The sequence below is a fragment of the Entelurus aequoreus genome, linkage group LG10 (genome assembly GCF_033978785.1).
Source record: "Entelurus aequoreus isolate RoL-2023_Sb linkage group LG10, RoL_Eaeq_v1.1, whole genome shotgun sequence".
Classification (NCBI taxonomy): domain Eukaryota; kingdom Metazoa; phylum Chordata; class Actinopteri; order Syngnathiformes; family Syngnathidae; genus Entelurus; species Entelurus aequoreus.
Window position 1 is genome coordinate 3255067 of NC_084740.1, and position 18455 is coordinate 3273521.

Below are 18455 nucleotides of genomic sequence, written 5' to 3' on the forward strand. Positions count from 1 at the left end.
GGTCAACTTGCCAAGGAAGCAAATATTAACATTGCTGTATGTATACTTTTCACCCTCACATTTTCAGTAGACACATAATAAATTCATAAAAGAAGCAAACTTCATGAATGTTTTTTGTGAGCAACAAGTATGTGCTCCAATCACTACATCACAACAACAAGTATGTGCTCCAATCACTACATCACAACAACAAGTATGTGCTCCAATCACTACATCACAACAACAACAAGTATGTGCTCCAATCACTACATCACAACAACAACAAGTATGTGCTCCAATCACTACATCACAACAACAACAAGTATGTGCTCCAATCACTACATCACAACAACAAGTATGTGCTCCAATCACTACATCACAACAACAAGTATGTGCTCCAATCACTACATCACAACAACAAGTATGTGCTCCAATCACTACATCACAACAACAACAAGTATGTGCTCCAATCACTACATCACAACAACAACAAGTATGTGCTCCAATCACTACATCACAACAACAACAAGTATGTGCTCCAATTACTACATCACAACAACAAGTATGTGCTCCAATCACTACATCACAACAACAAGTATGTGCTCCAATCACTACATCACAACAAAATAAGAGTTGTAGAAATGATTGACAGCCATGACATGATGTTCTTTACAAGTGTATGTACACTTTTGACCTCCACTGTATATCTTCATATATTACAGTTTGGACCACTGATGAAATGTTTCATGGTATCATTAGGGATGATACTCGAAACCGGTTTTCTCGGTTGTTCGATAAGAAAATAACCGAGTCCTCGGACTCGAATCCCTTTTTGAGAACCGGTACCCGTTATCGAGACCACTATAGTAAAGAAAAAGAGTTGGTTCTTTATTCGAATCCCTGGGAACGAATCCCGTCCCGACCAGAAATGCTCCGTGTGACATCACATGAAATGATGTCACGTAGCTCAGTCATTAGGCGCAGATAGTGAAAGCAGGAACAAAATGGACAAGAAAAAGCGCTCCAATAAAGTTGAAAACAAAAGCTATAATCCAATGAATAACTTTACTGAGAGATTTGAGCAGACTACAAACACATGACCAACACTTTTACCACCAAGCGGAAACATAGCAACCAGGCTAGCAACGCACCTCCTTTACGGCAGCTGTCACAACCTCCTTAAAGCAACCGCAGCACATACATATATATACAACACTGCAGCACATACATATATATACAACACTGCAGCACATACATATATATACAACACTGCAGCACATACATATATATACAACACTGCAGCACATACATATATATACAACACTGCAGCACATACATATATATACAACACTGCAGCACATACATATATATACAACACATCTCCCTTGTTTAACTTTCGTTTTTCTTTCCTTGTAAACGTTCCAAAATCACACTGTATATGTGTTGTCTGTCTAATTATAAATAATGCAGACGAGGCGTGTTGGCTGACTTCTTGACGTTTACTTTCACAGCGTGCTCATTCTTAGCTGCTGGGTGACGATATGCAACACTTTTCGGGGCTACCGCGCATGCTCGTCACTCCCGTTGCATGCTGGGTAGTGTAGTTGTTATATTCCCTAGCTCAGGGGTCGGCAACCCGCGGCTCCGGAGCCGCATGCGGCTCCTTGACCACTCTGATGCGGCTCAGCTACATACTTGCCGACCCCCCAGATTTTCCCAGGAGATTTATGGATCTCAGTGTCTCTCATAGATTACTCCCAGGGAAATAATAATCCTATTTACACTCTACTTATCAAATAAAGGGCGTGCCCTAATTGCACTGCAGTAATTGTCCTCTATAGCATTTACATATAGTGTGCCAGTCCAGCCACATGTTGTATGTTGTTATTACTTGCACACGTGGGAGACAGCAAAGCATACTTACTCATCAGCCACACAGCTTACACTGATGGTAGCCGTATCAAACAACTTTAACACTGTTACGTTACAAATATGCGCCACACTGTGAAACCACACCAAAAAAGAATGAAAAACACATTTCTGGAGAACATCCCACCGTAACACAACATAAACACAACACAACCATTACCCAGAATCCCATGCAGCCCTAACTCTTCCGGTCTACATTATACACCCCCGCTACCACCAAATCCCCCCACACATCAACCCCCCCCCCCCCCCCCCCTCTCCGTGCGTTGGTTGAGCGGAAGAGTTAGTGCTGCATGGGATTCTGGGTATTGGTACCGTCAGTGTAAGATGTGTGGCTGCTGAGTTAGTACGCCTTGCTGTCATTTACGTGAGCAAGCTGAGATTGCATTCTATGTATGGTTGAGCAGGTACACTGTTAGGGCAGACTGTAGAGGGCGCCAAATGCAGTGTCATCACGCTCTGATGCCCGGGAGTCTCCCGGGAAAAATGAGAGGGTTGGCAAGTATGACGCCATCAAGTGCCATTCATTCAAAACTTGCGGGCTGCATTAACATCAAATTTCCACATTAAAGTGCGTGCCGGTGCGTGTGTCGGAGACCCCTGGTTAACATAGCACAAAGCATTGAAGCTTTGTATGCGGTGTTTTTCATTTTAAATTTTAAAAATTGTTTTGTGGCTCCCATTATTTTCTTTAATTTGTGAATCTTGCCAAAATGGCTCTTTGAGTGGTAAAGGTTGCCGACCCCTGCCCTAGCTCATAACATCTTTCCCCATATAAGGAAATAATGTTAACTCAAAGTGTATTTCTTTTTTTAGCTTTAACTTTTCATTTTTTAGCATTGTAACCACATTTGCAAACAACTTTTCTCTTCATAGAATTTTCTTTCAATAAAGAAATAAAGTGCAAAAATGTCAAAGCATCATAACAAACAGTTATGTCAAATAGCAGCAGAAGTGCACTTTTTGGAGAGCTGTATTATTTCCAGTTTTGTGCCCAAGGGACTGATTTTATTTAACACTATATTATTATTTATACACCTATAGTGATCACAGAGACAGCTTGTTTTTGTGTTACTGTATATATTTGTTTTGATGAAAAATCCCACTTAATATACTTTGGGTAACAACAGTCAATATTTATTTATTTTATTTTTTTAGGGGTTAACAGTCAATATTTATTTATTTATTAGATTAAATTGTTTTCTTATATAATAAAAGTGAGCTTTTGTTAAACCAAATATTGTGTGTTTTTTTCCATATACAACAACCTATCTGGACTCCATAAGAGAATTGATAAGGAATGGGTTCGATAAGAGGATTCGATAATAGGCTCGAACTCGATAATTTCTTATCAAACATCATCCCTAGGTATCATAGATAGATTGTAGCTTGGAATATGTGGCTTGTACTCGCACGTGATTGGCTTGTGGTGTGTATGAGAAGAGTTCAACACTCATTTGAATTCAATTTCAGTAACTCTTGGGGGACGGCGTGGCGAAGTTGGTAGAGTGGCTGTGCCAGCAATGGGAGTGTTGCTGGTTACTGGGGTTCAATCCCCACCTTCTACCTTCCTAGTCACGTCCGTTGTGTCCTTGGGCAAGACACTTCACCCTTGCTCCTGATGGCTGCTGGTTAGCGCCTTGCATGGCAGCTCCCGCCATCAGTGTGTGAATGTGTGTGTGAATGTGTGAATGTGGAAATAGTGTCAAAGCGCTTTGAGTACCTTGAAGGTAGAAAAGCGCTATACAAGTATAACCCATTTATCATAATATAATATACATGTATATCTCCAATATATTTTTCTACAGATCCAAAATGCTACAAGAAGAAGCCCAGGTAACACCAGTGGTACGCATACAAGTTTAAAAATATATTTAAAAAATAAATTGTTAGTGGGAGTACAGGGTTTAGTGCATGTGCCTCACAATACGAAGGTCCGGGGTTTGATCCCCGGGCTGGGGGTCTTTCTGTGTGGAGTTTGCATGTTCTCCCCGTGACTGCGTGGGTTCCCTCCAGGTACTCCGACTTCCTCCCACCTCTAAAGACATGCACCTGGGGATAGGCCCCTCCCACCTCTAAAGACATGCACCTGGGGATAGGCCCCTCCCACCTCCAAAGACATGCACCTGGGGATAGGCCCCTCCCACCTCCAAAGACATGCACCTGGGGATAGGCCCCTCCCACCTCCAAAGACATGAAGCTGGGGATAGGCCCCTCCCACCTCCAAAGACATGCACCTGGGGATAGGCCCCTCCCACCTCTAAAGACATGCACCTGGGGATAGGCCCCTCCCACCTCCAAAGACATGCACCTGGGGATAGGCCCCTCCCACCTCCAAAGACATGCACCTGGAGATAGGCCCCTCCCACCTCCAAAGACATGAAGCTGGGGATAGGCCCCTCCCACCTCCAAAGACATGCACCTGGGGATAGGCCCCTCCCACCTCCAAAGACATGCACCTGGGGATAGGCCCCTCCCACCTCCAAAGACATGCACCTGGGGATAGGCCCCTCCCACCTCCAAAGACATGCACCTGGGGATAGGCCCCTCCCACCTCCAAAGACATGCACCTGGGGATAGGCCCCTCCCACCTCCAAAGACATGCACCTGGGGATAGGTTGATTGGCAACACTAAATGGTCCCTAGTGTGTGAATGTTGTCTATCTGTGTTGGCCCTGTGATGAGGTGGTGACTTGTCCAGGGTGTAATATTGTACATGGTAATTGTTGTATATTACATAAACATATAATTAGAGATGTCCGATAATATCGGCAGACCGATATTATCGGCTGATAAATGCGTTAAAATGTAATATCGGAAATTATCGGTATCGTTTTTTTTATTATCAGTATCGTTTTTTGGTTTTTGTTTGTTTTTTTAAATCCACATAAAAAACACAAGATACACTTACAATTAGTGCACCAAGCCAAAAAACCTCCCTCCCCCATTTACACTCATTCACACAAAAGGGTTGTTTCTTTCTGTTATTAATATTCTGCTTCCTACATTATATATCAATATATATCAATACAGTCTGCAAGGGATACAGTCCGTAAGCACACATGATTGTGCGTGCTGCTGCTCCACTAATAGTACTAACCTTTAACAGTTAATTTTACAAATTTTCATTAATTACTAGTTTCACTTTCTTTTTTATTCAAGAAAATGTTTTTAATGTATTTATCTTATTTTATTTGATTCATTTTTTTAAAAAGGACCTTATCTTCACCATACCTGGTTGTCCAAATTAGGCATAATTTGTTATGTGTTAATTCCACGACTGTATATATCGGTTGATATCGGTATCGGTTGATATCGGTATCTGTAATTAAAGAGTTGGACAATATCGGCATATCGGATATCGGCAAAAAGCCATTATCGGACATCCCTACATATAATATAATATATCAGTATATATTATATACTGTATGTATAATATGTAAATATTACATATATGTTATACTTTATATTGCTACTACGGTAAATTTGAAGTCTACTTTATACCTGCATTGTCCTTTCCATCCTTACACTTTTCATCCTTTGTAACTGAGCTACTGTGTGGAACTATTGTCCTTGTGGATCAATAAAGTTAGTCTAAGTCTAATAAGGGGTAGAAAATGGATGGATGAAAATTGTTCGGGGTTCTACCAAACTATAGCTACCACCAAAAGAATAAACATTATATTTCAAGACCCAAAACAAGATGACAATTTAGGAAGGCATCGCTCGGTTAGAAGAGTGGCTGTGCCAACAACTGGAGGGTTGCAGGTTAAATTCCTGCTTCCATCCAAGTCACTGTGGTTTACCCACCTGCACTGGTTTAAATGTCCAGCATGGATTCACTACGTAAAGCGCTTTGAGTCATTAGAGAAAAGTGCTATGTATAAGTCACTTCACAATCAAGCGCAACCATTTTGTATGGCAGGTGACAAACTCATTTAACATTATTTTACAGTTTAACCATTCTATAACAAATACACGTTTATGTCTTAGCAGTGTTCAGTTTCAGTGCAACATGCATACGATACAACGTCATCATCACATATTTACACTTGTTTCATCACAGCACGTCCGAAAAGGAGTAGGAAGAAGCAGAGCTTATTTAATCCTACCCCTTTTCATACCATAGCGATTTTATCCCATTTCCTTCTTCTCTCTCACAGAACAGTGGATAAATCAATAAATAATAAATAATATACCATACTAAGCGAACACATACTAAATACAAAAATAATCTTTGTCTCAATAATAAAAAAAAGTGTTGAAGATGTTGATCATAATAGTTGTGTGTACTTAGTGAACACTTGTAGTTTCAACAGTCTCTTAAAGTCAATCATATTTGTGTCATTTCTTTGCTTCATCCATTCCATCTTTTTTGTAACACAGTTAGTGAAGGAAGTGTACTTTTGTAGTCATTTCCCATATTTCTACACAATAAGTCAGATATGTAACACTAGTGAGCAGTAGACAATATGAAGTCATTTTTGGTCCAGAACATATTTTGCTCTATTCATTATTGACGTGTTTCTTGCTACTTTATGTTGTATATTTTTTACATGAGATTTCCAGTTCAATTTATCATCTATTATTACACCCAAAAATGTGGTTTCTTTTACCCTTTCAATATTTACTGCGTCTATTTGTATTTGTGTTTGACTTTCTCTTCTACTGTTACCAAATAGCATTATTTTAGTTGCACTGAGGTTTAAATAGTCTGTTTTTGTCAAAGCATCTTTTTAATTTGTTCATTTCTTCTGTTGTTATTTGTTTATCTTCTGTGTGTTCTCTCCTGAACAAAACACTGTTGTATCATCTGCAAATAATACTAACTTTAAGTTCTTTGTAACGTTACAAATGTCATTTCTATAGAGCTTGAACAATTGAGGTCCTAGTATTGATCCCTGAGGTACACCACAGGATATATTTAGTGTGTGTGGGCCTATCTTCACATATTGTTTCCTCTTGGTTAAGTAACTTCTAATCCAGTTCAAGACCAACCCTCTGATGTCATACCTTTCTAATTTGTTTATTAAGATGTTATGATTAATTGTGTCAAATGCTTTTGTTAAATCCATAAACTCTGCAACATCTATTGCATTGGTAAACTCTTCCGTTATTTGGATTAATGTCATTGAAGTTGAGATGTTGGCTCTTTATCCATATTGCTTTTCTGTGAGCGTTTCCTTTTTATTTATGAATTTGTCTGAGGAATCTGTGGTGGGCTCTCCTATTTCTGGGGCTGAGGTTGCCAAGGTAGTTAAAAAGCTCCTCGGTGGCAAGGCACCGGGGGTGGATGAGATCCGCCCGGAGTTCCTTAAGGCTCTGGGTGTTGTGGGGCTGTCTTGGTTGACAAGACTCTGCAGCATCGCGTGGACATCGGGGGCTGTACCTCTGGATTGGCAGACCGGGGTGGTGGTTCCTCTCTTTAAGAAGGGGAACCGGAGGGTGTGTTCCAACTATCGTGGGATCACACTCCTCAGCCTTCCCAGTAAGGTCTATTCAGGTGTACTGGAGAGGAGGCTACGCCGGATAGTCAAACCTCAGATTCAGGAGGAACAGTGTGGTTTTCGTCCTGGTCGTGGAACTGTGGACCAGCTCTATACTCTCGGCAGGGTCCTTGAGGGTGCATGGGAGTTTGCCCAACCAGTCTACATGTGCTTTGTGGACTTGGAGAATACATTCGACACTCCCCACAGGACTAAGTCCTGTGGGGAGTGCTCAGAGAGTATGGGGTATGGGACTGTCTTATTGTGGCGGTTCGCTCCCTGTATGATCAGTGTCAGAGCTTGGTCCGCATTGCCGGCAGTAAGTCGAACCCGTTTCCAGTGAGGGTTGGACTCCACCAAGGCTGCCCTTTGTCACCGATTCTGTTCAATTTCTAGGCGCAGTCAGGGCATTGAGGGTATCTGGTTTGGTGGCTGCAGGATTAGGTCTCTGCTATTTGCAGATGATGTGGTCCTGATGGCTTCATCTGGCCAGGATCTTCAGCTCTCACTGGATCGGTTCGCAGCCGAGTGTGAAGCGACTGGGATGGGAATCAGCACCTCCAAGTCCGAGTCCATGGTTCTCGCCCGGAAAAGGGTGGAGTGCCATCTCCGGGTTGGGGAGGAGATCTTGCCCCAAGTGGAGGAGTTCAAGTACCTCGGAGTCTTGTTCACGAGTGAGGGAAGAGTGGATTGTGAGATCGACAGGCGGATCGGTGCGGCGTCTTCGGTAATGCGGACGCTGTATCGATCCGTTGTGGTGAAGAAGGAGCTGAGCCGGAAGGCAAAGCTCACAATTTACCGGTCAATTTACGTTCCCATCCTCACCTATGGTCATGAGCTTTGGGTCATGACCGAAAAGACAAGATCACGGGTACAAGCGGCCCAAATGAGTTTCCACTGCCGGGTGGCGGGGCTCTCCCTTAAAGATAGGATGAGAACCTCGGTCATCCGGGAGGAGCTCAAAGTAAAGCCGCTGCTCCTCCACATCGAGAGGAGCCAGATGAGGTGGTTCGGGCATCTGGTCAGGATGCCACCCGAACGCCTCCCTAGGGAGGTGTTTCGGGCACGTCCGACCGGTAGGAGGCCACGGAGAAGACCCAGGACACGTTGGGAAGACTATTTCTCCCGGCTGGCCTGGAAACGCCTTGGGATCCCCCGGGAGGAGCTGGACCAAGTGGCTAGGGAGAGGGAAGTCTGGGCTTCCCTGCTTAGGCTGCTGCCCCCGTGACCCGACCTCGGATAAGCGGAAGAAGATGGATGGATGGATGGATGGAATTTGTCTAATCTGTTATTGAACAGTTTTTCAATGATTTTAGAAAATTGTAGAAGTAGAGAAACAGGTGTGTAGTTCGTAAAATGGTATTTGTCTCCAGTCTTATAAATTGGTACTACTTTTACTATTTTCATATTGTCTGGGAATTTGCCAGTTTGAAATGATAGGTTGCTGATATATGTTAAAGGTTCTGAAATCTATTCAATAACCTTTTTTTATCGTTTCCATATCAATTGTGTTTTTGTGTTTCATCAAATTCCCAGCAAGTTATTTTAAAGGGACTTTAAAAAGTGAACGGAAATATATTCTCCAACGGTTTGTTGGAGGATATAGGATCCTGATGAGAGTGCGGAAATACGACCATATCACACCAATTCTCAAATCCCTTCACTGGCTTCCTGTTCCACTCAGGATTGAATACAAAGTCTCCCTACTAACCCACCAGTGCCTCGATGGAAATGCCCCCCTCTACCTCAAAGAACTACTCACCCACAAATCCTCCACACGACACCTCTGCTCCGGACAGGCTAACCTCCTCCAACCTCCGAGGACAAAACTACAAACTATGGGAGACCGGGCTTTCTGCTCCGCCGCTCCCAGTCTATGGAACGCTCTCCCTGACCACCTGAGGGCACCACAGACTGTGGATGCTTTTAAAAAAGGCTTAAAAACCCTTCTTTTAAAAAAACCCTTTTTATAGATGTATGGATACTAGTTGTAGCTATTAGGCTGTTCTAGTATTTATTTATTTATTTGTTGTTGTTTTTTTATTATCTTTTTATTATTATTATTTTGTTTTTTCAATACACTGTAGCACTTTGAGGTTGTATGCTCAATGTAAAGTGCTTTTTACAAATAAAATCATTTATTATCATTATTATTATTTGTTTGGTAAAGTTTTCCTTCCTTCCTTCCATCATTACACACATTTAGCACTCATTTAGCACACATTTAGCACTCATTTAACACACATTTAGCACTCATTTAGCACACATTTAGTACACATTTAGCACTCATTTAGCACTCATTTAGCACACATTTATCACACATTTAGTACACATTTAGCACTCATTTAGCACTTATTTACCACACATTTAGCACTCATTTAGCACTCATTTAGCACACATTTAGCACTCATTTAGCACTCATTTAGCACACATTTAGCACTCATTTAGCACACATTTAGCACTCATTTAGCACAAATTTAGCACACATTTATCACACATTTAGTACACATTTAGCACTCATTTAGCACACATTTAGCACTTATTTAGTACACATTTAGCACTCATTTAGCACACATTTATCACACACTTAGTACACATTTAGCACACATTTAGTACACATTTAGCACTCATTTAGCACACATTTAGTACACATTTAACACTCATTTCCCACACATTTAGCACACATTTAGCACTCATATATCACACATTTAGTACACATTTAACACTCATTTAGCACTCATTTAGCACACATTTAGTACACATTTAACACTCATTTAGCACACATTTAGCACTCATTTATCACACATTCAGTACACATTTAGCACACATTTAGTACACATTTAGCACTCATTCAGCACACATTTATCACACATTTAGTACACATTTAGCACTCATTTAGCACACATTTATCACACATTTAGTACACATTTAGCACACATTTAGTACACATTTAACACTCATTTATCACATTTAATACACATTTAGCACTCATTTAGCACACATGATTTAGCACACATTTAGTACACATTTAGCACTCATTTTGCACACATTTATCATACATTTAGTACACATTTAGCACATTTATCGCACATTTAGCACACATTTAGCACTCATTTAACACACATTTAGCACACATTTAACACACATTTAGCACACATTTAGCACTCATTTAGCATTGATTGATTGATTGAGACTTTTATTAGTAGGTTGCACAGTGAAGTACATATTCCGTACAATTGACCACTAAATGGTAACACCCAAATAAGTTTTTCAACTTGTTTAAGTCGGGGTCCACTTAAATTGATTCATGATACAGATATATACTATCATATATACTATCATCATAATACAGTCATCACACAAGATAATCACATTGAATTATTTACATTATTTACAATCAGGGGTGTGGAGGGGGGGGGGGGTATGGACATCAAGTAGTGGACATAGAGAGAGAGAGAGAGAGAGAGAGAGAGAGAGAGAGAGAGAGAGAGAGAGAGAGAGAGAGAGAGAGAGAGAGAGAGAGAGAGAGAGAGAGAGAGAGAGAGATCAGAAGGCATAAGAAAAAGAAAAAGTATCTGCATTTGATTGTTTACATTTGATTATTAGCACACATTTAGCACACATTTAGTACACATTTAACACTCATTTAGCACACATTTAGCACTCATTTAGCACACATTTAGTACACATTTATCACTCATTTAGCACACATTCACCGCCCATTGAGTGCAGCCGGGCGGGGCGGTGTGTTTACTTGGTGCGGGCTTAACTCTCAGCTGTCCCCGCTCCTTACCTCCGTGTATGCTGCGACGGGACTGCAACCATGGCAGGATAGGTGTGTTTTATGGCAGGATATGTGTGTTTTATGGCAGGATAGGTGTGTTTTATAAGCAAGTGACAACAGCGGTAGAAGAAAAAGGAGCAGCTACTCGGAAAGTTACGTTCTTAAAGTGTACGCTAGCATTAGCATTAGCATGCTACTAGCACAGATTTGCTTCTGATTTTCTTTGCTGACGCGGCGGCGAGTGTCGCTTAAGTTTTGGTGGCTTAAACTTTTGGCGTTGTTGTTGTTATATTTGTTCACGTCAGTAACTTTTAGACGGGTTTGTACACAGCGTTAAGAGATTCTGTTGTTAGCTATTTGCTAGTGTCCAGATTGTGTTTATAACACCAACGCTAGCTATGAAAAGCAATAATGTTTACCGTTAGCTGATGAATTCAAGTTGTATTGTCTCTCTATCAGATTAATTCGTAACTTTGAGGGTGGCCATTTATTGAATATGCTGTTTGTTAAACTAAAGTAATGTTCCATCTCTTCCTGCTGCAGTCAACTACAATTTGGAGGTGAACAACTTGGGACATTATAATGTCTGTCATGCTCATTTCCCTTCTGACAATCCTCCTACTTTGCATCGTGTTGTCATGCATCATATTCAGGTAAGTGGATAACATCATATCAACTCCTGTGCTGTGCTCCAAATATGGACCGGTTTGTGCTTTCCTCCTATAGATGGTTGGTCAACACTTTGGCTGTCAGACTCTTCCAGACTGCATTAAATGCAGAATTAAAGATCAAATCAGTTGGACTGTTTTCTGTTCAAGGAGTTAGTATCCACTTTCACCCGCAGCATACTGTGGTAAGCACTTGTTTGTGTTGCAAGCTCAACCACAAACAGTACACATTCTAAATAAAGGCTGGTACATGCATCTTTTCAATATCTTAGGGTATTTGTTTTACCGCACATAAAGATATAATGGCGTTTTAAAATCGTGTTTTTATCATCTTCGTCTGTTAGCGAAAGTAAAACCGTTTTGAACAAGTGGTGCATGCTTTTATTTCAAGTCACCTGGACTACTGCAATGCACTTTATGCTGGCATTAGCCAAAAAGCTCTCTCCCTGTTGCAGTTAGTCCAGAACGTGCCAGCATATAACCCCAATTCTTCAGAGTTTGCACTGGCTCCCTGTTCATTTCAGAATTGATTTTAAAACCTTGCTGTTTGCTTTTTTTGATTGATTGATTTATTTAAACTTTTATTAGTAGATTGCACAGTTCAGTACATATTCCGTTCAATTGACCACTAAATGGTAACACCCCAATAAGTTTTTCAACTTGTTTAAGTCGGGGTCCACATAAGCAATTCATGGCTTCAAGCTTTACATGGACTGACACCTCATTATATCTCAGACCTCATCCATATTTACACTCCTGTGCTCGCTCTGAGGTCCAAGAGCAAGCTCCAGCTCGTGGTGCCCAAGACCAGACTTAAAACCAGGGGAGGCAGGGCTAAGCTCTGGAACATTCTGCCCCTCCATGTTCCAACTGCTCCCACAGTGGACTGTTTTAAGTCTCGTCTTAAGACCCACTTTTATTCCCTGGCTTTTAACACTACGTGAGTTGTGTGGTCCTCTGGGTTTATACATTTTTATTTCTATTTATTGTTTTAATTGGTTTTACCCTTTAAAATCGTTTTTAATCATATTTATTTTTATATTGATTTTATATTTATTTAGTTTTTATTCAGTCATTGGTGGAGCTAAGGATGGTATTTGAATCTTGTTTTTAATATTTTTGTGCAGCACTTTGGAAACATTTTTGTTGTTTAAATGTGCTATATAAATAAAGTGGATTGGATAGAAAATCAGGCATTGAGTAGTTTGGATATATGTGTGTTGTGTTACGCTAATACACAGCACAGCACACACATTATGGTTATGTCCATCACTGATCCAGGATAAAGACCTTCTGGCCTGAAATCTCACGTGAACCCTCATTTAATATTGGCAGCCAAAATCCTGAATACATTTTTAGTAATTGTGCAGCCTGAGAATTAATCGATTAATCATTGCAGCCCTAGTTGCAACAGCTGAGTGTGCTGTAATGGTGATTTTTTTTCTTACTACAGGAAATTGACAGAATATGGATTTCAAGTAAACTTCTCAACCAGGATTTGCCGTGAGTACACGTTTTTGACAGTTTCACACAATGAAAGAGTGGATTTTCGAGTGTATAACAATGTTTAATTGGGCCCTTTTAGGAGATACTTGGCACTGTGCGTTGGTGAGACTAGAGTTCGGTTTGATTTGCAAGCACCTCTTGGACCACTGATGAAGAGAAGCCATGGCAAGAACACGAGGAAGATTTCAGTCAGTGCCACGACACTTCGCTTTTTATCACAAGTATGGAGCTCACGTTTATTTCTAACAAGCATGGGCCCTAGTAGGTCAAACTCAACAATCAGTTCATTTCAAAACAGTCAGTTTGTCAGTACAAAATAATGACAATAGTATTAATTTTGGGGGAAGTGATCCAAAAAAATTCCTGATTCAGTTCAATACTTTAGAGTGACATTTCAGTATTTTTTTTCTATACGTTTTTTAAATTTTTTATTGCTGTCCACACATGTGACCACTAAGCCTTTAGAGGTTTTAAATTAATTACCAAAGGTAAAGAAAAGCAAAATGTAATGCTTTTCAATGACTTCATGTAAGACTTTAAAGGAAGGTTTTTCCCTCCAAGGGTTCAGAGAATTCCATTTTGTACAACCTTAGGTGCATTCCTCTTTAGAAGGGCCACAGACTAATCTTTTACTTCCTATTTGTTTTGCCTTTGCAGCTGCTGTCGTTCCACATTAGTTCCATCAATGTGATGGTTCTAAACCTGGCCCGGTCTGAGTCTCTGTGGCACATGACCATCACCTGCATCACGTTGTTACTCGACCACCACAGTAAAAGGTGTGTACCAATGTTCACTACACCGTATAAGCAGTATTTAAGCCACATTTCCACCCAAATACAGCTTGGAACAGGAAACTGATCTGGTTTGGTTTTCCATTGTATTAAGGCAGGATGGTGACAACAATGGAAACAACATCCAGCATTTGGTATTCATGCTCTTTGGTCTGTAGCTCTTTAATGCTGGATTGCACTTAATCTCACTTCTAGTAGCTGTTTCTTCAGACTCTTAAGTGCTTGGAAGGCAAACAAGTGTATTCTGGGCGAATATGTCGCATACATGTGCTGTTCTCACCTGTGGAGACCGTTCCTACATGGGTTTTGTATAATGTTATTTCAGTGTTCCTAAGTTAGTCCATCCTGAACTTAGGGGAAATGAATGCTAAAATATCCAAAAAATGTCAAGAGAGGTCGCTGCCGTGTTAAACTTTACGCCCTCGTCGAGTGGACTCGAGTTGACAACGGTATCGAGTTTACAATGACCATGACCATTCTGTCAATGTTTGTATCTACTTGAAAATGAACCGTATATTTCAATTTCTTATTATCCATATACTTTAATATGAGCAGTTTTCTTATGAAAACTTCAACATGGAATTGATTTCTGTGTTGTTATAGCTTGTGTAGCCTCACTTAATAGTAATAGGGTAGAATATTGTTACAAAGGACTTAAAGTGAGTATGATTTGCTCAGGAGAGAACGCAAAGAAGCTAACACAAATAATAACATAGGAAATTAATAAATTAAAAAGATGGTTTGACAAAAACAGACTATCCTTGAATCTCAGTAAAACTACAGTAAAATAATGCATATGGTAACAGCAGAAGAGACAGTCAAACAAATAGATGGAGTAGACCAGTGTTTTTCTACCACTTTGCCGCGGCACACTAGAGGTTATGTAATTTGACCTATTTGGGTTCAAAATATTTTTTGCAAACCAGTAATTATAGTCTGCAAATGATGTGTTTTTGTTGAGTGTCTGTGCTGTCTAGAGCTCGGCAGAGTAACCATGTAATATTGTTCCATATCAGTAGGTGGCAGCCGGAAGCTAATTGCTTTGTAGATGTGGGAAACAGCGGGAGGCAGTGTGCAGGTAAAAAGGTGTCTAATTCTTAAACCAAAAATAAACAAAAGGTGAGTGCCCTTAAGAAAAGGCACTGAAGCTTAGGGAAGGCTATGCAAAACGAAATTAAAACTGAACTGGCTACAAAGTAAACAAAAACAGAATGCTGGACGACAGCAAAGACTTACTGTGGAGCAAAGACGGCGTCCACAAAGTACATCCGAACATGACATGACAATCAACAATGTCCACACAAAGAAGGATAAAAACAACTGAAATAGTTTTGATTGCTAAAACAAAGTAGATGTGGGAAATATCGCTCAAAGGAAGACTTGAAACTGCTACAGGAAAATACCAAAATAAAAGAGAAAAAGCCACCAAAATAGGAAAACAGGAAAACAGCAAAAACCTCCAAATAAGTCAGGGTGTGATGTGACAGGTGGTGACAGTACACCTACTTTGAGACAAGACCTATATTGATGCATGCTTGGTTATGCTTTAAATTCATGTCCAACGATTGCGACAACGACTTTTTACTGTCAACTGAGTTTAGTTTTTTAATGATTTCTGCTGATGGTGTGCCTCCGGATTTTTTCAACGCAAAAAATGTTCCTTGGCTCAAAAAAGGTTGAAAAACAATAGAGTAGACATTGAAAGGGTGAAAGAAATTGCAGTTATGGTGTAATAATAGATAATAAAATAAGCTGGAAATCTCAGAAAAAATATACAACATAAGGTGGCAAGAAATATTTCTATAATGAACAAAGCGAAGTATGTTCTAGAGCACAAGTCACTCCATATTCTCTACTGCTCGCTAGTGTTACTATATCTGAGGTGTTGTATAGAAATATGAAGAAATAACTACAAAAATACTCTTCATCAACTAACCATGTTACAGTCAGTCAGAATAATACATAATGCTGATAGAGAGAACATCCAAACCCTTTATTTATTCAAACCAAAATATTGAAATTCAATGACTTTGTGCATTTACAAACATCTAAAAGTATGCACAAAGCAAATTATAACCTGCTACCTAAGAATGAGAGATATAACGTCAGAGAAAAATCTAATTTAAAACATTTGTTTGCACGTACAACACTTAAGACCTTAGGCATATCAGTATGTGGATTTAAATTTTGCAATGGATTATCAATCAAAGTTTATTTATATAGCACTTAATCACAAGTGTCTCAAAGGGCTGCACAAGCTACAACGATTAAGCAAATAAGTCAATGCACTAGCATGATCCAGTTTAGGAGGTTGTTCAAACTCAGTATTTACAAAGTGTAAGGAAGAAGAATTATAATACTTATTGAAAATGAGATATTCATCTGAAAGAGTGAATCATAACTGACATAAAGGGGCTGTTTGCAACATTTGCCCAGATGCCTCCAGGCGCCAACTTTCCAATGTATTTGACACAGTATATCCCGCCTTCTCACGGCTTTTTGTACATAATGACGAAATGACGTATGTATGTAACACATGCACGCGCATTAGCTGTAGGTGTTGTTAGCTAATAATAGCAATTTGGATAGCTAGCGAGAGCTGTCATTGAATATATATTCTATCATAACAACATGACCGCAAATTGTTCGTTGCTTCTTTTGGACTGCTTTTGTATGTGTGCACGCACTCCCTGTGCTTACTTGTTGGCGAGACCGGGCGAGTGACCGTCGTAAACACCAATCCTTTTTATTTCAGACCGGTAAAATTGTTTATTACATAAACTTTGTAAAAAGAAATACGGACAATTGTCAAACAAATGTGTTTTTTTAAATCAATAATGATGACATAAGCTAGCCGATGGTGTTCTTCTTATATTGTTTGCTTTGAAAATCTTACTGTTAGGAAGTTGCAAACAGCACCAATTATTTATGAAGAGAACTGTTGTATTTAGAAATCATTAATGTAAATTGTCTTACAGATTCAAAACAGGAAGTGAACATAGGTTTAAGTAACTGCTATGAAGTATAAGGGGGAAGTGGAAGCTGTGCTTCTTCCTTCTCCTTTTTAGGCATGTTGTAAAGAGAAATGAAAAATGTGATATATAATGTTGAAACTGCATACATGTTCGTAATAAACCTCAACCAACCAACCAATAGTAAATCTTCTGTTAGCTGCATATTCCATTGCAACAACATACTCTATCTTGATATCCCTAAATATTGTTGGAACTAAACCTTGTTGGACAACAGTGAAGCAACTTAACAATCTAACTGAACATTGAAGCAAAACATTACCTTCACACCATTAAAGCAACTGTAGGCATTGAATAATAGATGATCGCAAAATATTTGGTTTGCAACTGGACATCAACTGCTAAAACTAAACTTATTTATGTTCTAAGCAAATTGCATAACAATCCCGATCACATAGCATCAGTCAATGTCCAGCAAATATGTATTTACCCATGCACAAATATGTCTAACGTTGTCTTTTATGGAGTAATGCTTAATTTGTGGACCCAAATTATGTGCCTCCATAATTTTGTACTCTTACTCCATGCAATGGTAGGCGCGAAGTGTGTAAATAGTGAGCAATAGGTGATGTTGAATATTTTGTATCTTGTGAAGAGTCTTTCTTTTAAGAGAGTATGTATCCACTCCATCATATTCAGCTATTTTATTTATGATATCTTGCTTGTGTATTTGGCTGTAAACCGTTTGTAATACTCTGACTGCCCAGCGGCTGCTAAATGATCAGGAGTTATGGAATTTGTTTGACCACCAAGCGACACCCGAAAGTTGCACCACAGCAAGTTGCTATACTATCTTTGTTAAGCTTGTTCTACATTGTACCATTTTTGCACACCGCATACAATTTCAACCAAACTTTGTCTTAGTGAAAAAAAACATGTTCCGACAAGAAGCTGTAATTAATTTTCTAATGTTCTTTGCAGGTTGGCGTGGGACTTCTCAGTGGGACAGTTAAGCAGCAAAGTTCTAAAAAGCAGCCAGCTGGTGAGTTTGTTTTTTCTCCTTGAACTTATTCTGCTTGTGGGTGAATGTCTAATATATCATCTGTTTTCAGGACATTTGTTTGGCTGAAGTCGCGTTCAGCCTGTTGCTTTCAGGTGATGTCAGGCTACCTGAGCTAAGGCCCAGCTCGCTGTCTTTGCATGTGAGGACACTGTTAGCAGAGCTGCACGAAGGCCTCTTCCTCAGCCAGATTATGGTGCCTGCGTCTTCCATAATGACAACTGAAGATGCATATCATGAACAAACACAAGGTTAACCAGTATTCATTTAAATTAGCAAA

At 39.8% G+C, this 18455-nt stretch overlaps 1 protein-coding gene across 2 annotated transcripts in view; it reads left to right on the forward strand.

The window, feature by feature from the left end:
• Positions 1 to 10979: 10979 nt before the first annotated feature.
• The window catches only part of LOC133658160 (bridge-like lipid transfer protein family member 2), a 28547-nt gene continuing 21071 nt past the window's right edge, over positions 10980 to 18455 (forward strand). Inside the window, exons 1-8 of one of the 2 annotated variants that reach the window (XM_062059839.1) lie at positions 10980 to 11229; positions 11722 to 11831; positions 11905 to 12031; positions 13300 to 13349; positions 13432 to 13573; positions 14010 to 14128; positions 18097 to 18157; positions 18228 to 18426. In XM_062059839.1, the coding sequence (XP_061915823.1) occupies positions 11761 to 11831; positions 11905 to 12031; positions 13300 to 13349; positions 13432 to 13573; positions 14010 to 14128; positions 18097 to 18157; positions 18228 to 18426 (769 nt within the window). In that variant the 5' untranslated portion in view covers positions 10980 to 11229; positions 11722 to 11760. The remainder of the gene's footprint in view (positions 11230 to 11721; positions 11832 to 11904; positions 12032 to 13299; positions 13350 to 13431; positions 13574 to 14009; positions 14129 to 18096; positions 18158 to 18227; positions 18427 to 18455) is intronic. The other variant, XM_062059840.1, reaches the window with a different exon arrangement.